Below are 25228 nucleotides of genomic sequence, written 5' to 3'. Positions count from 1 at the left end.
ACAATCTGGGTCCTCATTTTACCTACCTCGGGAGGATGGAAGGCTGAGTCAACCTTGAATATGCCTGCCCCCCCCCCCAAAAAAAAACACAAAGCTGGGATGGGCATCCTATGGGTTAAAGAGGATGATAGGAACAAATGTACCAGGTTCCTTTTGGGGATTGGCTTGGTTCAGCAGCCTATTAATGAAAGATACTGTATCAATGAAATATTTTTATTTTATTTTTAATTCCATTTTGTGCTTGTAACATGTTTCCAAAGTTCCAGATTTGCTTGCTGGCACCTAATCACTTTTTGTGAACCTGACCAGCAAAGTCAATGGGAAGCCACATTCATTTAAAAACTGTCTTGCTAACCTAACAACTGCAACAATTCATTTAACAACTGTGGCAAAAAAAAGGTTGTAAAATGGGGCAAAATTCACTTAACAGATATCTCACTTAGATACAGAAATTTTATGTTCAGTTGAGAACTTGAAATTTATGTGGCATGCATGTAACTGTTGGTTCAGTGATTTCTTGAATCATCCTGCAGTCTCTTTGCCTTTTCCATGTCTTTTATTTAGAACATAGTGGCAGTAGGAGCTGGCTTCTGTGATGGTCTTCGTTGTGGAGATAATACCAAAGCAGCTGTCATTAGACTTGGATTAATGGAAATGATAGCTTTTGCCAAAATCTTCTGCAAGGGGCAGGTCTCTATTGCTACTTTCCTGGAGAGCTGTGGGGTTGCAGATTTAATCACAACTTGTTATGGCGGCCGAAATCGGAGAGTGGCTGAAGCATTTGTTAAAACAGGAAAGGTACATTATTTGTGGTGTCAGGGATACTTTCTCTCAAGTTAACACATTTGGAACGATTCTTTCGTAGCTGTATCAGAAGGTAATAAGGTATGTTTTTGCACTTAGTTATAACTTATTGAGTTTATGTTTCTATAATATAACTGCAGACTTATGTTTTGTTTTTTTATTTCTAAACTGTACTGAAATTAAAGAGTGGCCAAAAGGGGCCTGTTTCCTTTGTTTTTAGTAAATATTTTTAGAGGACTCTAACTTGTGTTAAAAGGAAAATAAGAAGAAAACAAATCCCACCCAAAGGTTAGTGACCATCCTGAATCAGAACTTCTAAAAATGCCTCAGGCAATAACTGATTTGTTAAAAGTAATAATAGAGCGAGGCAATGTCATAATCACAATGCCAGTGTATTCACAGACTGTGCTAATAACAGATTAGCTGCAAATTGTAATAACAGTACGACTTGCTAATTGTTTGCTTTTAAGGTAGATTGATAAAGGGCTAATCGACTAGGAAGTAGGATTTCTATCTGAAATTCTTAACAGGTACATTTACGTTCTTACCTATATCAATGAAACTTAGAATTTTTTTTTAACATTCAGAGTATTGAAGAACTAGAGCAAGAGATGCTGAATGGGCAGAAACTTCAAGGACCACAGACTTCTGCAGAAGTGTTTTGCATTCTTCAGCAGAAAGGTTTGGTGGAAAAGTAAGTGGGCTACTAATCTTCTGATTTCTTTCCCCTATTTTCAACCCCAGATATCTGCCAAATCTGCTCAAAAAACTTTTGGATCATTTGAGATTGTGTTAGGAAGTAGGGACTCTCTTCTACTCACGAGAGTCTGCTAGGACTGATGAACTAATGATTACTGAGTTATATATTTAAATAATCTATCAATAATAATTTGTTGTTGTTAGTTGCGAAGTCATGCGACCCCATGGACAACGTTCCTCTACCCTCCTGTCCTCTACCATCTTCTGGAGTCCATCTAAGCTCACGCCTACTGCTTCAGTGACTCCATCCAGCCACCTCATTCTCTGTCATCCCCTTCTTCTATTGCCCTCAATCTTTCCCAGCATTAGGTTCTTCTCCAGTGAGTCCTTCCTTCTCATTAGGTGGCCAAAGTATTTGAGTTTCAACTTCAGGTTCTGGCCTTCTAAAGAGCAGTCAGGGTTGATTTCCTCTAGGACTGACCGGTTTGATCACCTTACAGTCCAAGGGATTCACAGGAGTCTTCTCCAGCACCATAGTTCAAAGGCCTCAATTCTTTGCTGCTTGGCCTTTCTTATGATCCAACTTTCACTGCCAAACATTGCAACTGGGAAGACCATAGCCTTGACTATACACACTTTTGCTGACAGGGTGATGTCTCTGCTTTTTAGTGTGCTGTCTAGATTTGCCATGGCTTTCCTCCCCAGGAGCAAGCATCTTTTAATTTCTTGGCTACAGTCCCCATCTGCAGTGATCTTGGAGCCCAGGAAAATAAAATCTGTTACTACCTCCATTTCTTCCCCATCTATTTACCAGGAATTGAGAGGGCCGGATGCCATGATCTTGGTTTTCTTAATGTTAAGTTTCAACCCAACTTTTACACACTTCTTCTTCACCCGCAACAAGAGGCTCTTTAGTTCTTCTTCACTTTCTGCCATTAGAGTGGTATCATCTGCATATCTTAGGTTGTTGATATTTCTCCCGGCAATCTTAATTCCAACTTTTGATTCATCTAGCCCTGCCTTTCTCATGATGTGCTCTGCGTATAAGTTAAATAGGCAGGGCAACAGTATACAGCCTTGCCGGACTCCTTTCCCAATTTTGAACCAATCAGTGGTTCCATGTCCAGTTCTCACTGTTGCTTCTTGACCCGCATATAAGTTTCTCAAGAGACAAATAAGATTGTTTGGTATGCCCATCTCTTTAAGAACTTGCCACAGTTTGTTGTGATCCACACAATCAAAGGCCTTAGCATAGTCAATGAAGCAGAAGTAGATGTTTTTCTGAAACTCCCTAGCTTTCTCCATGATCCAGCGTATGTTGACAATTTGATCTCTAGTTCCTCTGACTCTTCGAAATCCTGCCTGTACTTCTGGTAGTTCTTGATCCACATACTGCTGGAGTCTAGCTTGTAGGATTTTAAACATAACTTTATTAGCATGTGAAATGAGTGCAATGCTGCGATAGTTTGAACATTCTTTAGCAATGCCTTTCTTTGGAATTGGAATTTAAACTGATCTTTTCCAGTCATCTGGCCACTGTTGAGTTTTCCAAATTTGCTGGCAAATTGAGTGTAGCACTTTTATTGCATCATCTTTTAAGATTTTGAATAGCTTAGCTGGAATACTGTCACCTCCACTAGCTTTGTTGTTGCTCAGCTTTCCTAAGTCCCACTTCACTTCACATTCTAGGATGTGTGGCTCAAGGTCAGTGACCACCTCATCGTGGTTATCAGGGATGTTAAACTCGTTCTTGTATAGTTCTTCTGTGTAATTTTGCCACCTCTTAATCTCTTCTGTTTCTGTTAGGTCCCTGCCATTTTAGTCCTTTATCATGCCCATTTTTGCATGAAACGTTCCCTTCATCTCTCAATTTTCTTGAAGAGATCTCTGGTCCTCCCTATTCTATTGTTTTCTTCTATTTCTTTGCATTGTTCATTTAAGAAGGCATTCTTATCTCTTCTAGCTATTCTCTGGAATTCTGCATTCAATTGGGTGTATCTTTCTTTTTCTCCCTTGCCTTTTGCTTCCCTCCTTTCCTCAGCTATTTGCAAAGCTTCCTCAGACAGCCATTTTGCTTTCTTCCATTTCTTTTTCTTTGGAATGGTTTTAGTTGCTACCTCTTGTACACAAGGTTGCGAACCTCTGTCCATAGTTCTTCAGGCACTCTGTCTATCAGATCTAATTCCTTATTTCCTATTTGTCTCCTCTAATGTATATTCAACAGGGATATGATTTAATTCATACCTGAGTGGCCTAGTGCTTTTCCCTACTTTCTTCAGTTTTAGCCTAAACTTTGCAATGAGAAGCTCATGATCTGAGCCACAGTCAGCTCCTGGTCTTGTTTTTACTGACTGTATAGAGCTTCTCCACCTTTGGCTGCAGAGCACATAGTCAATCTGATTTCTGTGTTGACCGTCTGGTGATGTCCATGTGTAGAGCCGTCTCTTGGGTTGTTGGAAAAGAGTGTTTGTTATGACCATCATATTCTCTTGACAAAATTCTGTCAGCCTGTGCCCTGCTTCATTTTGTACTCCAAGACCAAACTTGCCTGTTATTCTCGTTATCTTTCGGCTTCCTACTTTAGCATTCCAATCCCCCATGATGATAAGGACATCATTTTTGGCTGTTAGTTCTATAAGGTGCTGTAGGGCTTCATAGAACCAGTCAATTTCATCCTCTTCAGCACTGGTGGTTGGGGCATAGACTTGGACTACTGTGATATTGAATGGTTTGCCTTGGATTCGAACTGAGGTCATTCTGTCATTTTGGGTATTGTATCAGAGTATTGCTTTTCCTACTCTTTTATTGACTATGAAGGCTACTCCATTTCTTCTGAGGGATTCTTGCCCGCAGTAGTATACCTGATGGTCATCTGAATTAAATTCATCCATTCCTGTCCATTTTAGTTCGCTGATTCCTAAGATGTCGATGTTCAGTCTTGTCATTTCTTGTTTGACCACATCCAGCTTTCCTTGATTCATGGATCTTACATTCCAGGATCCTATGGAGAAAAAATCTTTACAGCATCAGACTTTCCTTTCACCACTAGATACATCCACAGCTGAGCGTCCTTTTGGCTTTGGCCTAGTCGCTTCATTCTTTCTGGTGCTACTAGTAGTAGCCCTCTGCTCTTCCCCAGTAACATATTGGATGCCTTCCGACCTGAGGGGCTCATCTTCCAGTGTCATATCGTTTTGCCTTTTGGTACTGTCCATAGGGTTTTCATGGCAGAGATACTGGAGTGGGTTGCCATTTCCTTCTCCAGTGGATCACGTTTTGTCAGAACTCTCTGCTATGACCTGTCCATCTTGGGTGGCCCTGCATAGCATAGCTCATAGCTTCATTGAATTAAGCAAGCCCCTTCACCATGACAAGGCAGTAATCCATGAAGGGGCTAAATAATAATATTAAAATATAAATACCCTCATTCTGCTTGTTTTTATGGAAAACCAAGCCATAATTTTATCTTGTCCTTTTAAAATTGTGTGCATGCTTAAGAAGGTTTGCACACTTGATTACTTGAAAATTCAAAAGGTGTTTATCCTAAGTTCCTACAGTAGTTTTCCTGTAGTTTATTTTCTTTAATCATAAGCAATATACTAATTTGTTTAACTTATAGTTCCTTTTAGGAGTTGCCTTTATAATATCTTCTCCCAACCTTTCTCTGTTTTATTGTAAAAGTTACTAATAGAAAATAAAACAGGGAAACAAGACCTATATTTCACAAAGAAGTTCAAAAACTCCTACAGAATTTGATTTTCAGTTCTTGTGACTTGTGGAGTTCTTGTGATTTGAAAACAAAAATGGTTGGAACATTTGTGGCCTTCCCATAAAGCAGGGGTGTGGAACTATGGCCCTTTTATGACTTGTGGACTTAGAAATTCTGGGAGTTGAAATCCACAAGTTATAAAAGGGCCATAGTTCCCCACCTCTGCAAAAGGATAAATCAGTCTTGAAATTCTTGATATCTGGTTCCCATTTTTAATATATCCGTGAGAGGAACAAATAGGATAAATATACATATGTTGCTGTTTTTCTTAGCATTTCTCCAGCATGTTTGCAGGGCCCACTTGTTTTTGCATTGAACTCATCTAGTTCTTAGAGGCAAAGCTATCAAGGCATGATGCAAGAGGGATTTTGTTAATCACAGAGCCAGAAGCAGATTCGGGCTGAGAAAGAGTGACTTGTCCAATGTCATTCAGCTGGTTTCCATGCTGAAGTGAGGACCAAAATCTGGGTCTCCCAATTCCTTATCCAGTACTCCAACATGTTGGCACTCAATGAATACATTGTAAAATGATCTGGTAATTTTTGCCTGCAGAATGTAATGAACAAAAAAGAAGATATGTTTTTCCTCTAAAAATTTTATGGTTTTTTTATTACACTATACTTTCTTAATGTAGGGACTAGTCCATTTAAATATATTTGCCTGAATATAAAAAGGAGATAACAAATCAAATAAATAAATGGTATCTCAGATTTATTTTGGTCATCAAAGGATCATGAATGTTGAACACCTATAGCTTTTATTCTCTTCCTAGTAAGATGATTACTTGTCTTATTTTTTAGGTTTCCACTATTTACTGCTGTTTACAAAATCTGCTATGAAGGAAAGCCTGTCCAAGAAATGATCTCCTGCCTCCAGAGCCACCCGGAACATATATAAAGCATGCTTTTTACCATTATCTCCTGCCTTTTCATACTCATTCATGAGTTCAAATTAATGTAATTGGTTTGCCTACTCCACGAAGAAATTGTAGAAATATGTGTGTCTATGGATTTCTCTAAATTCTGTATTATGCAGCTCCTAGAATACCAGCTATTATTTTTACTGGCTAAGATTCAGATGACTTTCAAATATATTGTGCAGAAATTGCGCACTCCTCAAACTTTGTAATCCCCTTACCTTATTTGAAATGCTTGATGTTCCTGTAAGCATAATTCTAACGCTTCCTTTTCCAGCAGGGATTCATCTAGACTTCCCGGGGATTTAAGGGGAAAATGCAATTAGGACAGAACTAATGTACTACAGTGCTGCAAAATTTTATTGTACTACAGATCCCATTAGTGTCAGATGCGTTAATAGCAATAAGGAGTTTTAGTTGACAATATCTGGAGACCTATAAATTGAGCACATCATGCAATGTCACCTAGAAACTGTTTGCTAAAGTGTAGCAATCTTCAAGAACCTGTAATCAGGTTTTTCAATCAGATTTGCACATCTTGTATGGCATAGATTACCATTTAATGAGAATTACTTTGGTATCATTTGATTAATGGGAAGTGGCATTAAGATTTTTAAAACTTAAAATTTTAAAATAATTTATTCTTAAAAGTAATTTAAAGAAATAGAGATTTTTCAAATGTGCTTTTTAAGCGATTGTGGTCTTTTTTAAAAAAAAATGGCTTGCCAATCCAGTAAGTGTATGGAAGTGCAATTCCTTAGGATTCCTGCTTTATTGGGATGTGATGAGAATTGTATTCCTAAGTGGTAAGATTGCTGTTTAAGGGAAAATTTGCCCTCCAATATTTATCTCTTGTCTAATTTTCCATTCAGCTTTCTCCATTTTCTCTACCTAAGCCTCTTTGTATTTTAGGTAACAAATCAAAGCTTTTTTTGATCTAGCTGTGGTGCTTAAGATCACAGATTTTTAAACAATGCATAATCCTATGTATTTATATATGCAACTCCAAAGCTGCTTTTACCCTAGCTGAGTAATATTAAGGAGATTATGATATGGTTATATGTATGAAGATAAGGCATAACTGTGAAAGATTTTACATGTTATGTAACAAGACTGCAACTCACTATCACTCAGATTGGCCCACTGACTCGAAGTTCTTTCAGGTGGAATTTAACAAGTAATCTGCTATCATGCTCTGATGTGCAAAACTGTGAAGGTCGCTGGAGGTTGGTGTAGAATCTTTGTTTCCTCAGTGTATTGTTTGTCCATTTGTGGGATTAAATTAGAAAGGGCCAAAAAGAGTTTTTTTTTCTCCAGAAATGTTCCAATATGGGAGTGTATAGCTTTTTTTTATTGAACTAACAGCAGCATCTGTGCTTTGCTTTTACACCATCCACCAGCCCAGTGTTTGAGATACAAAATGGACATATACCAGCCTTTCACCAACCTGGAGAGTGCAGACCAGTAAAAATCTGAAAAGTGTGGCCTCCACACAGTTGAATTCTACCCACTTGGGAAGTCTAGTGCAAAGTTGTTCTGATTATATCCAATGTGAATATAACTTGTGATTCCCATTACTCTGCAAATGCCACTTACTACAAAATATTACTATTTTAGCTGTTTTTATTTTGGTGCCTTTTTTTGCTTCTGTTTCAATTGTTATTTGGGTTGCCTTTGAAAATCCATTTAGCAGGAGCCCACTTGTTAAGATATGACTGTTTAGAATGGAAACATTCATTTTGGGGGAAAATGATAAAAATTACGTTGGTTAAATAAGTAATAGTCAGATTAACAAACTATGTAAAGCTATCCTCTCAATTGCTGCCTTCAGATCTGTGTAATTACAATATCTATCATTTGTGACCAACATGGGTAGTCCAATATTTCTGGAAGGCATTTGATTGGGGAAAGTTAATCTAATGTATATGAAATTAATCTTGTGTGAATACTAGTCTTCTTGATTATTATTAAGCTAAAATTAATACCTTGTCGACTTAGAATAATAGAATTATAGGGTGGAAAGGATCTTTGAGGTCTTATAGTCCAACTTCCTACAGGAATCCTTATGCCATCCCAGACAAATGATTGTCTAATCTTTTCTTGAAGAGATTGTTCTCTTGTGCTTGGTCTCCAGCAATGGAGCACTCACAACTCCAGGAGGCAAGCTATTCCATTGATAAATCATTTTCACTGTCAGCAAAGTCCTTATTTCCAGATTGGAACGTCCTCTGAACAACTCCTACCCATTGCTTCTTACTCTGCTCTCATGTGTTATGGAGAATAAATCAAAGCTCTGTTCCCTGTGGTAGCCCTTGAAATATTGGAATATTGCTATTACCGGTATGTGTCCCCTGAACTTTCTCTTCATTAGTCTAGAAATGTTAGTTCCCTTAGCCATTCATAACAATTTAGCTTCCAAACCCCACATCTTGGTTGCTCTTCTTTACACTATTTCTAGGGCCTCATTATCTCTTCTTCAAAAAGCAGAGTGCCAGAGTGGTTCCCCTCCAATTTATCCTTATAACAGCTTCATGAGGAATTAGGCTGAAAGTTATTTAGTTTGCTTATAGCTGATTGGCAGGATTTGAATCAAAAATTCCACTCATAGTTTTGGACTACATTTATTTTAAGTATACTCCCTGGCCTCAGAGCATTAATTTAGTATGATTTATTCTCCTGTTGAGCTCATTCATTCATTTATTATGAATTGTCTGTTTTAAGTGCCCTGAATAAAATTATTGCATGATTTTTGAGATAGAAGAGGCTGACTCAAGCACAATCATTTGTAATTGGGATCGCACTGAAAAATAGGAAATCAAGGTGTTTTTTTAAAGTTTCTATATCATTGTTTTTCTTACCTTACAGAAAATGTTAGAAAATTATTTTGAGCTACAAGCCTCTGAGTTTTCCATGGGTGGCAGTCACAATTGATATATATGCCAAGCATTATTCTGGCCTTCTTCTCCTCCTCTAAATCTTTTCTGTAGCACACAAAGTGGAATCTAGAATGGCAATTTGGTATAAGACTGGAGAACCCGGGACCCTGAAAACGCTGCAAGACCCCAAGCTCATAACTTAGAATGGCTAGAATACAACATGGTAATGAAAAAAAGTTTATACGTTTGAAAAGGTACAATTGAGAAATATCTAATATCATAACACAAAATACATATTTCTCTTTATAGTATCAAAGCCTACTAGACGTAATATGAAGGGACTGCTTTTCTTGTATTACTGAATCTAGATTAATATTTCTGCCTTTAATTCTAACATTCAATATATATATAGCCATTTTGTAGATGTGTTTGTAATACACAAAGAGCTGTGTAAACTGTGATGAATTATGCATATTGTCAAATTGTTTAAAACTATTTATCCCATTTTACTCCTTTTTCCCCACTTGATTTTTAAAATCAGGTGGAAGTGTTAGTAAAAATTTTATCTATGTCACTCACTGTTATTGTTTTCAATAAAACATAACATTCTGTGTTTCTTACTTGTACATTGTGTTTTGTTTGTTACTCTCAATTATATTTGCCACATTAATTTCTTCAGAAAGAGAACAGAAAAACAAAAGGTTAGAAAGTGCTAATGTCTTTGTCCTGTTGTGTGGTTTATTAAAATAACACAGACACTTAACAAACAGAAATTCAGGTAACACAAGAGTTGACTTAATAGTCTTCAATAGTATTCTTATTTGGTATCTATATATTTAATAAGTACAAAACACATTTTCCCCACAACTTGTATCAAGACTTTTATTAATGCCAGATAAAACGTGAAAAAGGAAAGGAAAGGATGTAAAGATATCTGCATATTTGTGGTCAAACATAGCCTATCAAAGTATATCTCTAAGGCTACAACACAAAGTACACTTACTTTTTTAATGGTTCTTATTTCTGGGTAAACATACATAATGTAGCTTTAAGCATAGCAAAAGGATATATTCCGGTTAATAGAGTTTAATTACCTTTTATCATTAATTACCTGTTAAATGAATCATGTGATCGTTAAGCAAATCTGGCTTCCCTCACTGACTTTGCTTGTCCGAAGCCAGCTGGGAAGGTTACACACACAATGATCACATGACCCTGGGATAGTGCAGTTGTCATAAATACATGCCGGTTGCCAAGTACATGAATTTTGATCATGTGGCTATGGGGATTCTGCAACTGTTGTAAATATCAAAAATGATCGTACGTCACTTTTTTCAATGCTGTTTTAACTCTGAATGGTCACTAAAAGTAAATCGAGGACTACCTGTATATCATCTTCTAAACTCCATGTCTGCTTTGGAGACTTCTAGAGAGACTTATTTGCATTTAAACAACCAACTATATGCTTTTCGTGGGTGTTTGTATGTAGATCTTTGGTCATTCGGGAAGAATTAAGGGAGACTGATATGCATTTCAAACTTATTACTTTTCATCAGTCAGCCATACCCTTCTGAGATTTGAACCTGGGCTGATTGCACATTAGGCAGTTGTTTTTACCTCTTGAGCCACAGGATCTCTCTCGCTTTGTTAGCTTTAGAAGCAAGGGGAGATATGTGTCAAATACTTGTTAACTATTTAGATTACCTTGCTAGGCCCCAAACATGGGGCAAATCTTTATTTCCTGTTTCTGCCTATCTTGAAGGCCATCGAACAGGCTGTAGTCACACCGGACAGTTCATATATTTGTGTAAATTACTAACAAAGAATTAAGGGAGACTGAAATGCATTTCTGACTCTTTAGTCTTCATCAGTCAGCCATACCCTCCTGAGATTCGAACCTGGGCTGATTGCACATTAGGCAGTGTATTTTACCTCTTGAGCCACAGGATCTCTCTCGCTCTGTTAGCTTTCTGCAAGGGAAGATATGTGTCAAATGTTAACTATTTAGATTACCTTGCTAGGCCCATACATACATACATACATACATACATACATACATACATACATACATACATACATACATATATATATATATATATATATATATATATATATATATATATATATATATATGCTACCAGTACCATAAAGAGCTCCATACAAGAAGTAAAATATCCATTTGGGAAACAAACTGCAAATCAGTCAAAATAATGGAAAAGGCTATTCTTCATAAAAGGGAAATATGAACAAATGTATATGGATTGCTTTATGCTAGGCTTTTGCCCAACACCATATTGAACATAGATGATCTTGGTTACCAGCAATCAATACACACTTCTTCATGTCCACAATTTGTTGCATAATGTGACCATCGGAGGCCATTGCTGTACAAATCATAATTTTACATACTGAAGCGGTGATGATAGCATCTTTCTTTCATTTTGTATGCCATTCTAGATCTCATACTAACCTGTTGTTCTGGAACAAACACATTTTCACCTACTGAGATCTAAGCAGTGCTTTTTTTCTAAAAAAAAAAAAAGAGGTGTCAGAACTCTCATCTTGGCGGGCGCAGAAGGCGGGGGCGGCGCTGCTGCGATCATGGGTGTGAGGGGTGTTGGCAGCGGGCTGCTCTCCGGAGCCAGCGCAGCTGGTGCTATGGGAGCAGCGGGGCCCGCTCTATATGGCGGGGCTGCGTGGGGCAGGCGGCGGAGGCGGTGCGGGCCAGGCGATGCAGGGCGGCCACTTAGGCGCACAGGGCGAGGCGACGGTGGCACAGGTCCAGCACCAGGTAGGCCACCAGCCTGGCTGACATGGGTGAGCACTAGGAAGGAGTGCACATGGACTCCACAGAACCCACCTCCCACTCCTTGTCCTCTCTTACTTACCTAGTTGAAATAGTGTAGTTGGGTAGCAGGGAGGGATGCAAAGTTCCTGCCAACTTGCCTTTGCTGCAGACAACTTGCCGGTGCAACGTTTGCCGGCCAGGTCTTTTGGCACGCTCAGCAGCAATTCCTATTGGCTTTCAAAAGCCAATAGGCTTTTGAAAGCCAATAGAGGGAGTAGCATAGTTTGTGCAAAAGCTCGTGTGTGTGTGTGTGTGTGTGTGTGTGTGTGTGTGTGTGTGCAAAAAAAGGTGCCGGAATGCCATTCTGAGCGTTCAATGAGAAAAAAAGCCCTGCTTTTATGTTTTAATCTTATGATTTTAAAAATATTGTAAGTTGCCCCAAACCTCGCCATGTGGATTGCATAAAAATATTATATAATCGGTAAATAAAGGTAGGACATATGTTAAATATACATCAAATGATAATATGCTTCCCTACAAAGTCAATTCTTGCTCAATGATAGACCAAGGAGTTAACTCGGAAAGGCAAGAGGAAAATCTAGAAGAGGTCTGTTCAACTTGGAGAAGGGAAATGCCCACACTGATAAATTAAAAATCATTTATATCCAACAACTGCCTTCCTTGGCAATGGAAATTTTAGCTTAATTTTGGTCAGACTACCTGCAGCTGTATATATGTTCAGATAACTCCAGCTGGCTCAGGAATTCTGGGAGTTGAAGTCCATAAGTCATAAAAGAGCCAAGTTTGCCTACCCCTGACTTAGAACTTTCACTATAGCTTTAAAAGAGCAGGAAAGCCAGTGAGTTCTGATATTTTTGTTTTACAGGAACATGACATTTTGGATTTTAACTTTGAAATCCAAAGAGTATTTGTTTTGGGAAGTTTTGTTGTTGAATTGATAAAACAGATACACTAGAAAACTTCCTTTTTACAGCTCTGTAATCCCTTAATTTGCGGTAGACAGGGTAGGCAACCTTGGCTCTTTTATAACTCGTGGACTTCAACTCCCAGAATTCCTGAGCCAGCCTGGCTCAGCTTGGAAACCTCTCCCTTTCCCCTCAGCGAGTAATAAAAGAGCCAAGGTTGCCTACCCCTGGGGTAGAGTCAGGGTGACTGGATGGAGCTGAGTATTTACTGGCTGGATGCCTATGTGGAGTTTGCAGCAGATAGTTTTTTTCTTTGCACCCTAGGAGAGAAACATCTGCCGCTACCTAGGATTGAACTCTCAACCTTCCAAATGGGAAGCAAGAGCCTTCACAACTAGGCCACCACATCGCTCATGATAAAATAGATACAGAAATGAGTGAATAATATAGGGAGCAGCAAGTTTATCAGGTTAATAATTACATCCATTTCCTTTTGTGCATTATAAAATGCATGTCTAATTTAAATTACACTTACTGTGATATCAATTTAAATTACTTACAGTGAGAACTTTTCCTCCTCGAAGAACCCTAAGCATTACATTCCTTTGGACACTAGCTATTACTAAATATCTTACAACTTACCACAATTTAAAACAAGAGTGGACACATTTGAAATTTTGAGACCATAAAGAGGATCAACGAATCACAAAGACTCATCCATCAGAACTGGTGGAATTACTCTTCTTTTAGTTTTCCATGAAGCTCTTTCCCACCCATGGTGTCCAAAGGGTGTTCAAAAATGATAATAGCATCTGCAATGTATATAAAAAGGGACAGAGCTTTAGTTGTGCAGTCACAGCCTCCATATTGACTTTTTTGACCCATGTTGCTACTCACATTGAATTTTGCAGATTGCAGTCTTCCATTGTTGCTATTTTCCAAGAATACCTGAAGAAGTGTAAAGGTAAAGGTGTCTCTGCAGATTTTTACTTCGCTAGTCATTGCTGACTACAGAGGGGCTGTTCATCTCCATTTCAAGGCCATTGAGTCAGCACTGTCTGAAGACATTTCCGTAGACATGTGGCCAGCCTGAGCGTAGTCACAGAGCGCTGTTACCTTCCCACCAAAGTGGTACCTATTTATCTACTTACTTTGTATGCTTTCGAACTGTCAGGTTGGTAGGAGTTGGGGCAAGGATGGGAGCTCACCCCGTCCTGTGGCACTCAGGTCTCGAACCTGGTCTGCTGGCTTTCCAGCCAACAAGCACAATGTCTCAACCACTGAGCCGCCTGAAGAGGTGTGAAACTTAAAACACAAGCTTCTGTAAATATACTAGAAGCTTGTGCTTTGTTTTCTATTAATTAAATAGTTTTTAAAATTAAAAGTAAAAGTAGAAGGCAAGAAGTTGTCTTCAGACACACTAAAGTCAGGACATGCTATTACGCCTCATAACTAAATTGAATCCAGAGGAGAAAGATTTCCTTATTTGGATTTTATGGAGATTTTCCCCATGTCAAGATGATCTGTTTTGATCTCCACAATGCAGGAATCTTAAAAGTCTTTTCACTATTCCTCATTCTTTACACATTCTTTACACACCAGTACTTTCTGTTGACTGACAGAAAGTAATGAGGAAACTGGAATAAGCTGCAAAGAAATACTCCTCAAATGGTAACTTTCTGTTGCTATAGCTAAGGCCTCCAGTGCACCATCAAAAGTCACATGTGCTTTTGACATGGTGATTTAGCTAGCTGCTGTATGGCTCTTAATTTTTCACATTAACATTGTTGCTAAGTGCTTTAGAGCAATGTTAGCTTTGTACAGAGTTTCCATTATTCTGAAATCAATCATAACACAATACTGGTTACTATTTGTTATTACTGTCTTACATATACATATATTCAGCTGAATGCAAAAGTTTTGATACCTGAGTTAAATTTTATGTTTCAAGGGTTCTTTTCATGACAAAAACTTTTGCTGACACAATCTCTGCTTGAGACAAAGTTAAATATAATACCTTTTGGCAAAGATGCATGCATACTTTTATTTCATTGCAGCTGTTTGTAGATTGAGAATAAGAAAAGTCAACATAATAGTATAGAAGTTTGAACATTTCCCATTGATTCAATGCAAATTAAAAACAAAAACCTGTAAGTTGTTAATAATGATGGTTGATTACTTTGCCAGGTAAAAAGAATTCTGACTCTTCTCAGCTGTCAAATTATGGTGGTTCTATAATTTTCCTCTCAGGAGTTGACTAGAAATTTAAAAATGAAATTATTTATATTTATAAAGCAGAGGGAAGGCTATTACCACAGGCTGTCATTTATTACACCATTAAATATGGGTGGTTCTATTATAGTTTCTGTGGGAGAAGGGGCTTTAAGTGACAAAGGAAACTTTGTGAGTGAAAAGAAACAAGGATTTAACCAAAATCAACTCATGCCAGTAACTAATATCCCACAAAAAGAAGTACAATGTAATAAGTGATTCTTAAGAGAATAGTTAAGGAACAAAGTTAGCATTCTGTAGGAGATATGTTGCTATTTATCATGATGAAGATGATGAATTTCAACAGCACAGTTCACATCACGATTGGAAGCCACAAAAGGAATGCAGGGAGTCTGCATTAAGCTTATATTTATATTCTCATTAATTCCAAGAAAGCTCAAGGAGAATTGCAATAAAGTGATACATACATGAATTTAAGACATCATGTTGGCAACCAGATAGAAATACAGCTTGAGTTACTTCCTATATAGGTAGTCCTTCAGTTATGATGACATTTAATGACTGTTTGAAATTACTATAAGCCCCCCCCCAAAAAAAGCTACATATCACCCTGTTTCAAAATTAAGGTGTGTGCAGTGCACCTGTCTCATTTGCTCTTATGACTAATTGCAGAGACGTTGCAGCTCATCCACCCACCTATTTTCCTTCCATCCTGTCCCACCAGGTCCCACCAAGGACTGGGCCTGCTTTGCCACCTCACCGGATTCCACACACACCTCCCCACCCCCAGTCCCTATTCCCTCTCTTACCTTTAGAAGGTATCCAGAGCTCAGAAGTCAGGATAGGGAAGGAGAATAGGCCGCTCTGTTGCTGAGCCACAGGATACTATCAAGGAGAATAAATTTTGCTGGTTTTCATTTTATCCCTAGCCTTAGCTCCCCCAGTGTTAGTTCTGCTAGCTTTACACTACTTTTTATTGCTAATGCTTGGGGAACTTAAGGCTAGCAATGAGAAGAAAACTGGCAGGATTTGTTCTCTTTGCTAGCACCAGCATTAGCTCCCCCAGCATTAGCAGTGCTAGCACAAAACAAGTGACAAAAGGAAAACCAGCAAGATTTCTTCTCAATTGTGCCACATGGCCCAGGAACTGAACGGCGTGTTCTCATTCCCTACCTAGACTTCCTGAACTCTGAGGAACTTCAAAAACTAAGTGCATAATTGTGACAGAATGGAGTAAGGACAGGCTTACAAGCCTATGGGAAAGGAAGCATAGCGTGGAATATCTCAAGGGATGGGGAAAGGCTTTGGGAGGCTCCATGCAGGTTTATTTATGCCTGCATTAGGCTTCCCAGACTCTTCCTACATTCCTGAGGCACTCCATGCTCCACTTAACGACCCATGAATTCATTTAACAAATGCATTGGAGAAGCAGGGATAGTGAGGTTGTTAATGAGGTAGTTCACTTAACAATCATCCTGACTTGTGACAGTAATGGGCAGGCTTCATTACTGTCATAACTCAAGGATTAGATGTAGGAGATGACCAGATGGAGCCTGAAGGGGGGTCTCCTACCTTCTCTCATGGTGAGTTGTCCGTGACAAGTTATCCATGGCAAGGGAGTCGGCTGGGACGAGAGGGACAGGGTGGCGGTTGTGAGTTGTCTTAGACCAGGGGTCTTCAAACTTGGCCCTTGTGGACTTCAACTCCCAGAATTCCTCAGCCAGACACTGGGAGTTGGTCCACAAGTCATAAAAGGGCCAAGTTTGAAAACCCTTGTCTTAGACCCTGTGGACCTTGATTATTTGTAAGGTTGTCTTGAATCAGATGGGAAATGTTGTGAAAAAATAACAATTTTGATGGAGGTGATATTAGATCGTTAGCAGCCTACTTGATATGATCCCTGGTGCTCCTCTGATTTCAACAGTATATTTACCTATAAATAAAGCTATTTTCAGAAACTGAAATTTCCTGTTGCAGCTGTTTGTCAAACACATAACCGCTGTATAATAAATATTATGAATTGTCCTGATGTCTATCTGCAATGAAGAAAACTGGCTGATTCGGATTTTCATGGCAGTTACTCACTTTGGGAATCTTCATTGATGCATAAATATGGGTTTGTACGTCAGTTTCCAGGCTTGGCACTCTTCAGACATGTAGGACTAGAATTTTCATTTCCTCTTGCCACAATGTTCTTGCTTTCTTTCTCAACATACATCATGAGCATAAGTTACAAAGGAGTATAACATATCTGGTAATAGATAACAAAGCCATTGTACATTTTGTTTATTTTTCTTTTCTTTTTTTTCACTATGAAAAGTCACTGCCTTGCAGTCTTTAGGAAGCCTTCTCAAATTGTAATCTCTGATTTTACTGTATACGTCTGACAATGCAATAGCCAAATTGTACAAAAATATAATTTCCACTTACAAGCTGGATCAAATGTAAATACTGGAATAGTTTGAGGATGTTTCAAAAATTATGTACTTTCCCTTTCTTCAATAACAGTACAGAAGACATGGCAGTCAGTCTTCAGTATCAACATATTTCTAATTACCAATCCAAACCAGTGGTACTGTATAGTCTTCCTTGAATATTGCATGATAACATTTTTTTTTACAAATAACAGAAGCATCTAATTAGCAATCTGGTTATGGCGTTTTAAAATTCAACACTTTAAATTGATTTTGTAATAAATGCAGTTGTGTTTATTGTAAATAAATAAGCATATATAGATTGATCTTCACTGATCAAGAAGATATAAAGGGAGTGAAAAAGACAATAATGGGATTTTATGTTTAGATCCTCAAGAAAGAATCAAATGTTATATCTTTGGAACACTACAAGATTATAAAGTTATCCTCATAAAAATGAACATTATCCTAACTTTTCAAAATGAATTTTACTAGCCAAAGTTGTGTAGGACACTGGATTTTAGTGTTCATGTATGCCCATGTATGTATCTTGGAGAACTAGAATCAAAATACATTTAACCCTGGAGTTAAAGTCTAACACTCAAAGCTAAAACTGGAAAAAAATTGGAAAAAGGTGACAAGTGTATTGCAGGTGCAATACATAAATTCACTCAATTCAGAAATGCATTTTTATTATCTCTGTAGGGTAGAGACAATAAAAGGTGAGAAATCCCAAAATAGGAATCAGAAAATTAAAACTTAGAAAAATAAAAATAATTGTCTGAGGCATACAATACAATACATTTATATTTTGACATGTCCTTTCAGTACCTATCAGCATTTCAAGTGGTTATATACAGTGGTACCTTGGTACTGATCGTTAATTGGTTCCAGGAGGCACGATGAGTACCAAACGTGATGAGTACCAAGAATTTTTTTTGCATAATAATATAGTGAGTCACAAGGCAGCCAACAACGACATGTTCTAACTTGTGCATTGAGTATCAAATAAATTTATTTTATTTTTAATTTTTATTTTATTTAGATTTATATACCGCCCTTTCCCGAAGGACTCAGGGCGGTTTACAGGGCATTTAAAAGAAAGTCAATACAAACGTTAAAACAAATTTTAAAAGATTAACCCTGAGAAAATTAAAACCCAGTTAAAATTAAAATTAAAAAAATTCTCAGCCTGGGCCAGAGAGCTCGAAGAGCCAGGTCTTCAGGTCCCGGCGGAATGAACGGAGGTTGGGGGCAGTCCTAAGCTCCGCAGGCCGCTGGTTCCACAGGGCAGGCGCACCCACTGAGAAGGCCCTACCCCTGGGTGTTACCCGCCGGCAATCTTTAACCGGCGACACCCTGAGGAGACCCACCCTGTGGGAGCGCACTGGACGAAGGGAACTTGATGCTGGCAGCAGGTGTTCCCTCAAATATCCCGGACCCTCACCAATTAGGGCTTTATAGGTCATCACCAGCACCTTGAATCTGATGATGAGTACCAGGACAAAATTTTTCCCATCAATATGCGCTGAACACAAAATTCTATGAGTTTCAAAGCAGTTGGGTACTAAGCTACCACTGAAGCATTCACAATGAATGATTCTGTTTTATTACAGATTAAAGGTACAGGTATTTTCAGTTTTCTGTTCCTTCAGTTAAATTTCTGTAGGTTTACATAAACATTGTTCTCACTTGTTGGTTCTAGTTTTATCAAAAGATACCATCATTTGCTTGTTTTTAAAATGTTATCAGAGCTTAGATCATTTACCAAGTTAGCTTGTGATTTTTTTTTTGCTCTGTATTGTACAGCTACTTTTAAACCTCTGCGAAAAACCAGTTCAGTGTATTAAATTACCTTCCTTGCTGTTTCATACTTGTCACATTTGTAGGTAGGTATGACTATTTAATGGAAGATGTTAAGAAAATAATAACATTGTGATCAAAACTCCAACACAAAAGTCTTTTATGCTTTGTAAATATAGCAGATTGAGATTCGGTCAGGACTTCTTTTCTCTCTCTCTCTTCAGGAAGCTGCAAGTCTAAATATATGTCCTTCTTGAAGCACAGTCTGGTCTGAAGTTTCTTCCAAAAGAACCAATATAGAAAAGGATAGAACAGGATGGGGTGGAACTAAAATGAAATCTGGCAGAACAGAATGAAGCCAGAACAAATCTTAGCCAGTTGCAAGTACAATTTAGCAGATTCTAGAAATCACTAGCTTTTGTACATTAGTATGAGTTATCAGGGGAGGGGGTGAAATATTGGCTTGTTCATATGGTACTATTTGCATTGCTATCTGCTGTTTGTGTTTAAAAATTTTTGGATTCACACAGCTGTTATTACAAAACATCTGTAAACAGGTTATAGGAACTTTTAGGGTGTTTAATCTACAGGATTTGCAATTTTCCTTTTTTCCTAGCCATATTGGGCAATTTATATCCACTTTATTCTTGTAATCCATTTTGGAAATGAAGCTTTCGTGCAGGATTTTGCTAAAATTATATGGCTGGCTTGGCTTTTCATGGTCATGTAAAGGTAAAGGTTTCCCCTGTCCAATCATGTCTGAGTATAGGGGCAGTGTTCATCTCCGTTTCTTGGCAGAGGGAGCCAGTGTTGTCCAAAGATGCGTTCTTGGTCGTGTGGTCAGAATGACTGTACACCAAGATGCACGGAATGGAGGTACCTTTCCACTGAAGTGGTACTTATTTATCTACTCGCATTTGCATGCTTTTGAACTTCAAGGTTGGCAGGAGCTGGGGCAAGTAACAAGAGCTCACCCCATCATGCAGCACTTTGATCTCCAACCTGGACTGTCAGCTTTCCAGCTGATAAGGTCAGGGTCTTTAACCACAGTGCCATCATGGCCATTTAGAGCTTAGTAATCATCTGGGAAGAATATTAAAAATACTGTCAATAAGAGCCAGAATGATCCTGTAATTTTTATTAGACTAATTTTGACTTGTATCTGTCCCTTTTCATGAGACTATTATTTGCATTGCAAACTAATAATATATAATCGGGCCTTTGTTGTTCTGGTGTTCTTTTCCTTAACTATTATCTTTTGATAAATTTTAAAGAAATTAGAAATTAGAATAGTAATTTCTTAGTATCTAGTCTACATCCAGCAGGTTTCTTTTAATAATAGCTTCTGACAATGTCTAGATGTAATGGAATACAATGCCCATCAATAGCTAACCAGCATGACAATAATTTGTGATTTTATACATATGGAAGGAATCAGGTTGGAAAAGAGCAAAATAGTAACTCTAGAATACTTAACATGGAATCCTTTGTGTTCTCTGAGTCTGGTTGTTTGTTTGCAGATATTTCATTATCCAACTAAGTAACATCATCAGTGTAAGTAGGTGTGGGGTTTTCTCCCTGTTTATATAAATTAACTTGCCTTGCCAATTTTGATGAGTGTAGTAGTTTATTGTTTAGGGTTCACAGTGAACATGAATTTGGGCAAACTTGAGGAAACTCTGGAGGACAGGGGAGCCTGGTGTGCTATGATCTAAAGCAGGGGTGTCAAACTCAATTTCATTGAGGGCCGCATCAGCATTGCGGTTGCCCTCAAGGGGCCGGGTGGGTATGGCCAGGGTGGGTGTGGCCTACTGGGTGGGCATGGCTAGAGTGCGTATGGCCTACTGGGTGGACGTGGCCAGCTCTACATCGTTCACATCAAGGGTGCCTATGGGGGTCTGGGCAAGAGTGGGGCAGATCTGAGGGTCTCTGGCAGAAGGAGGGACTCTGGGCCAGGGCCAAGGCAGTGGGGGCCGTTCCCTCACTGTTTCCAGGACGGCTTCGCGGGCCGCATGAAACCACTTCGCGGGCCACATCTGGCCCCCGTGCCTTTGTTTGACATGTCTGATCTAAAGGGTTGCAAAAAAAATCAGACATAATTCAGTGAGTGAACAACAACAAATATAGTTTCTTTCAATGGCTGATTTGTCTGAATGCCAAGCATCCAGGAATTTTCTAGTGTTTTTTGTACAGGATTATTATCTACAATTCAACATAATGTCTTGCATTAAAAATATTTAAAATATATTCTGCTTCCATTCTGCACAGAATAAAACTAATTTTTATAAAAAGTATGCAACTTTTATTTTTCAAACCAGGAATTTTTTCACATTCTTTTTCGTCATACTAACATACATAATAACAGCAGTGGTGTACTCTATGAAATTTTTCTGCTGGCTAAATGGATTCAGGATTCAGAATTATGGCAATCACATTATACAGGCTTATACAAAGATAAATCTACATGTTGCATTTTTTTGTGGGGGAGGGTTAATAATAAGGTAACTGGTTTCTTCTTTCTCACTGACTATATGGCAGTGAGATGCTGTTCAGTTGGCAGCATTTAATTATTTTGTCTATGATACTATCTATATGTAAGAAAATGTCACTTTTGTTGGTCTCTCAGCAACTTTCAATTTTATTTGTTAGAATAAAGCTGCAGAACAAAAAACAATGTTCTTAGAAGAGACTTACGGTCTTGAGTTCTAACAAAGCTAAAATGATTGGGCCATGTTGTAAAAATATTTCTTAACTATGTAATTGCAAAGTGAAGTATTACAATTGTACCTGACAGAATTGATTTGGGAAAAATTGGCCCATTGTGGGATAAGAGGAATTCCTTAAGTTAAGGAATGCTACTAATGGGTGCAGTTCAAAAAGAATGACAAAGGGGATGTAAGGAATTTAATCTTATTGAATTTCAGCCACTATAATGCAACATGGCCTTTGGTTATGAAATGCTGCCTTTGTGAAATAACAGCCTTGATATGTTTAAGAAAGTTACATTAACCCTGGCCAATCTGCCAATTGGTGGAAATGAAAGTGATGTAAAATAGGTGTGAAATTTCCTTTTGGGGAAAGGTAAACAAATGATAGCTGTTTGGTTCTGAAAGGAATTTATTTTTGTAATTTAAAAATGAAGTGCTGTCCAATAGGAAATAAATTATTTTTGCAACTAAATTCTTGGGGAGAGAGTCCCTACTTCCTGTTTAACCCCAAAAGTGTGATCCTGGAAGGCAATTGGTCTGAGAGGGACTGACCCCAAAATACCCCTTGAATTCATGGCTGAAAATAAACTAATACTTGATTTTCTTGGTGTCAGTCCAAAATCTTAACTATTACGTATTCCAACACATGTAGAAACCATTAAATTGGGACAACCTGCCTAACACAATGAGCAAATAAGCTTCTTTATCATTTGTGCTAAGTACATTTCTGCAAAAATACATGCGTGTCTCCTAAAAAAGAATACATCTTTGTTGAATCATCTGTCACAAAAAATAAATGCATGTGCATGTATATAAAATAGGACTATGCCCACTAGCTTTAGCCTCTCAACATGACGAGTGACCACAAGCAGAATTACAAATCTGTATAGGGGCTTCTATGTATAGATTCTAGTGCACAGAAGTACAAGTGCATGATCTCTGTTCTCCAATATTGCTTTTAAAAAAATCAAGTTTATGCATCTTTGGTTCAGATACTTAGACCATATGCAAATCTGGATCCCAACACTGAGAGGACATTTGGACCAAGTATGATGGATCCTCTTCATGGATACAAATTAAAATTTGCAGAAAGAATGGAGGGCTGATTTTAAAAATACCTGATGTTTTAGAAACAGCATAAAATACCAGAATATCAAGATGGGAATGACATGTTTATCCCCTCATATTAAGCTTTTCATATGCACAGCTTTTAGATTAAGGCACCACTCCAAATCTTTCAACTCACCATATGTGGTTGTTGTTATGAGGAAACTAGCAGAAGTATTAGATATGTTATCAGCCCTCAGTTATTTATAAATATAATAAAGGTGGAATAAAAAAAATATTCTCCCTCCCGCCCAATAATTCCTAGCCAGCAGTGAGGAGGGCACCAGGCAGGAAACTGCAAATCCGTAAAGGATTATAACGTGCCTTTTAAATATTAGTCATGCGATAAGCAACAATGAACTGCAATTGCTGTGATGCAAAGACTATAAGTTGGATTCAAGCCAAAACACAGTGTGTTTGTTTGTCTGAACCAACAGTTATGCATTCAATAAACTGGGAAAATGTAGCTTAGCTTGTTGTGGGAATATCATAAATATGTCACAAGTTTCATATGTAAAGTTATTTGATATAAAACCACCCAGTATGAAAATTGCTGCATACTGCAAGTAAAATTTACTTTTATTTAAACCCATCTCTTGGTGACTGCATGGGCAGGATCATGTAGTTTCCTTGGGAAATATTAAAGGGGTAATTTGGTCTTTCAGGAGTTTATATTTTTTAAAATTTCAGACATACCTTACAGCCACGGAACTGTAGTTTGTTCAAACAAGAGAAGTATATATTGATAGTGTAATTTTGTTAAAGTGCACAGTTCTGTTGAAGATCAGCTTGTTTTATTATCCATGTACTCGGAGTGCCACATGATTAACTCGAGTTGGCATTACATCAGGGATAGCATTAGTATTCATTTTTTATGCTGAGTTTGATCAAGTATATAGTCTTTGTATGGACTGTTTGCCAAGCATACAGTATGCCTGTGTTCAAGGCAATTAACATGCTACATTCACTGCTATTAAAATGTGCAGTCTGCCTTACAAACCATTTAAAACTCAGAATGGCTCACAAAAATATTCAATAGCTATATTGAAAGTCGCGCGTAGGTTCTCAGGAGGGGCGGTTGTTCTATTAACAAAGCAAAACCAAGAGTAAAAAAACCCAAGAAAATACAAGAAATTTGTATTTGCAACTGGTTTTGAATTTGTGATTCTCGTAGCTAACAATCATAATCAACAGGAGGTGGTGAAGGAGATACTGATTAACGACAATTATGTATTTTCTGATGTAATCCTTCAAGATTTCTGTTCGATCCAGCCATATCTCTTATTACCTCTTGCGGAATTCGAACTCACTTCAGAGGCGCCTACCCAGATAAGTGTTGCCAGCCAACAGTAGAGTCGGTCAAGATAACGTTTCTTATTAGCTCGGCAAAATTCCAAACCGAGCCAATTTGGGAACAAGCAGTAATAGAGCTGGGAAGTAGTGTAACCCTGCTTTTCCTTTTCCCCGACCCCTCCCCAAACTGTACGGCCCCAGGTGACGGAAGCCTCTCCCCTCCCCGCCCGCGTGCGTCCCCTTAGCTCTGCCCCCTGGAATCCTGCCAGCGGGCTTTTCACAGCGACGCTTGCGGTCGCTGCGCTAAAACTTGCGCCTCCGGAACAACCCTGCGCGTAATTTGCTTCTCCGGACGGCAACTTTCGGCCACAAGTCCAGAGCCTTTGGATTGAAGAGCTTGCCTTTGGCTGCGGCAGCGAGCGATCAGCCTCTCGACAGGGTTCCTGCTTGCAGCTGAAGATGGAACAGCCGCCCCGCGAGAGCCACCAGGAGCGCGCTCGTTCGCACACCGTGACCACAACCAGCAGCTCCTTCGCGGCTACTTTCACATCCAGATCCAGCACGCTGGCTTATGACAAAGAATTTCTAAAGACGACTCCTGGAGTCCTCATGGTGGTGGAGATAGTAAGTCTGGCACTTCCAATAGGCGGTCGTAGGCAATGCAAAATCTATGTTGGTAGAAGTAAGTCCCGCAAACTTACTTGGCTTCTGAATGTAAACATACGCGCCAACAAAAGCCTGTATTCTCACGTTACCTCAAGCCCCATTTTGGTTTAGGGGCTTTGTGTACACACTCCACGTGCTTAGCTTATTAGTCACTATGACTTGCAAGGGCAGGAAATCGGGTTGTTTTAACTTTGTTAACACAGCTGCTAGGATTTGAGATTTCCACC

General features: G+C 38.5%; 2 protein-coding genes across 5 annotated transcripts in view; both read left to right on the top strand.

Moving 5' to 3' along the window:
* The window catches only part of GPD1L (glycerol-3-phosphate dehydrogenase 1 like), a 52439-nt gene extending 42770 nt beyond the window's left edge, over positions 1 to 9669 (top strand). For all 4 annotated transcript variants that reach the window (XM_083376157.1, XM_083376155.1, XM_083376154.1 and 1 more), the window contains 3 exons: positions 565 to 798; positions 1392 to 1498; positions 6073 to 9669. In XM_083376157.1, coding sequence (XP_083232283.1) covers positions 565 to 798; positions 1392 to 1498; positions 6073 to 6169 — 438 coding nt within the window. In that variant the 3' untranslated portion in view covers positions 6170 to 9669. The remainder of the gene's footprint in view (positions 1 to 564; positions 799 to 1391; positions 1499 to 6072) is intronic.
* Positions 9670 to 24611: 14942 nt separating this feature from the next.
* The window catches only part of CMTM8 (CKLF like MARVEL transmembrane domain containing 8), a 40549-nt gene continuing 39932 nt past the window's right edge, over positions 24612 to 25228 (top strand). The window contains exon 1 of the mRNA XM_083378672.1: positions 24612 to 24959. Within this exon, the coding sequence (XP_083234798.1) occupies positions 24795 to 24959 (165 nt within the window). The 5' untranslated portion in view covers positions 24612 to 24794. The remainder of the gene's footprint in view (positions 24960 to 25228) is intronic.

Source organism: Vipera ursinii, assembly GCF_947247035.1.
Source record: "Vipera ursinii genome assembly, chromosome: Z".
Taxonomy (NCBI): Eukaryota; Metazoa; Chordata; class Lepidosauria; order Squamata; family Viperidae; genus Vipera; species Vipera ursinii.
Note: the sequence above shows the minus strand (reverse complement) of the source record. Positions and strands in the feature narration are given on the sequence as shown.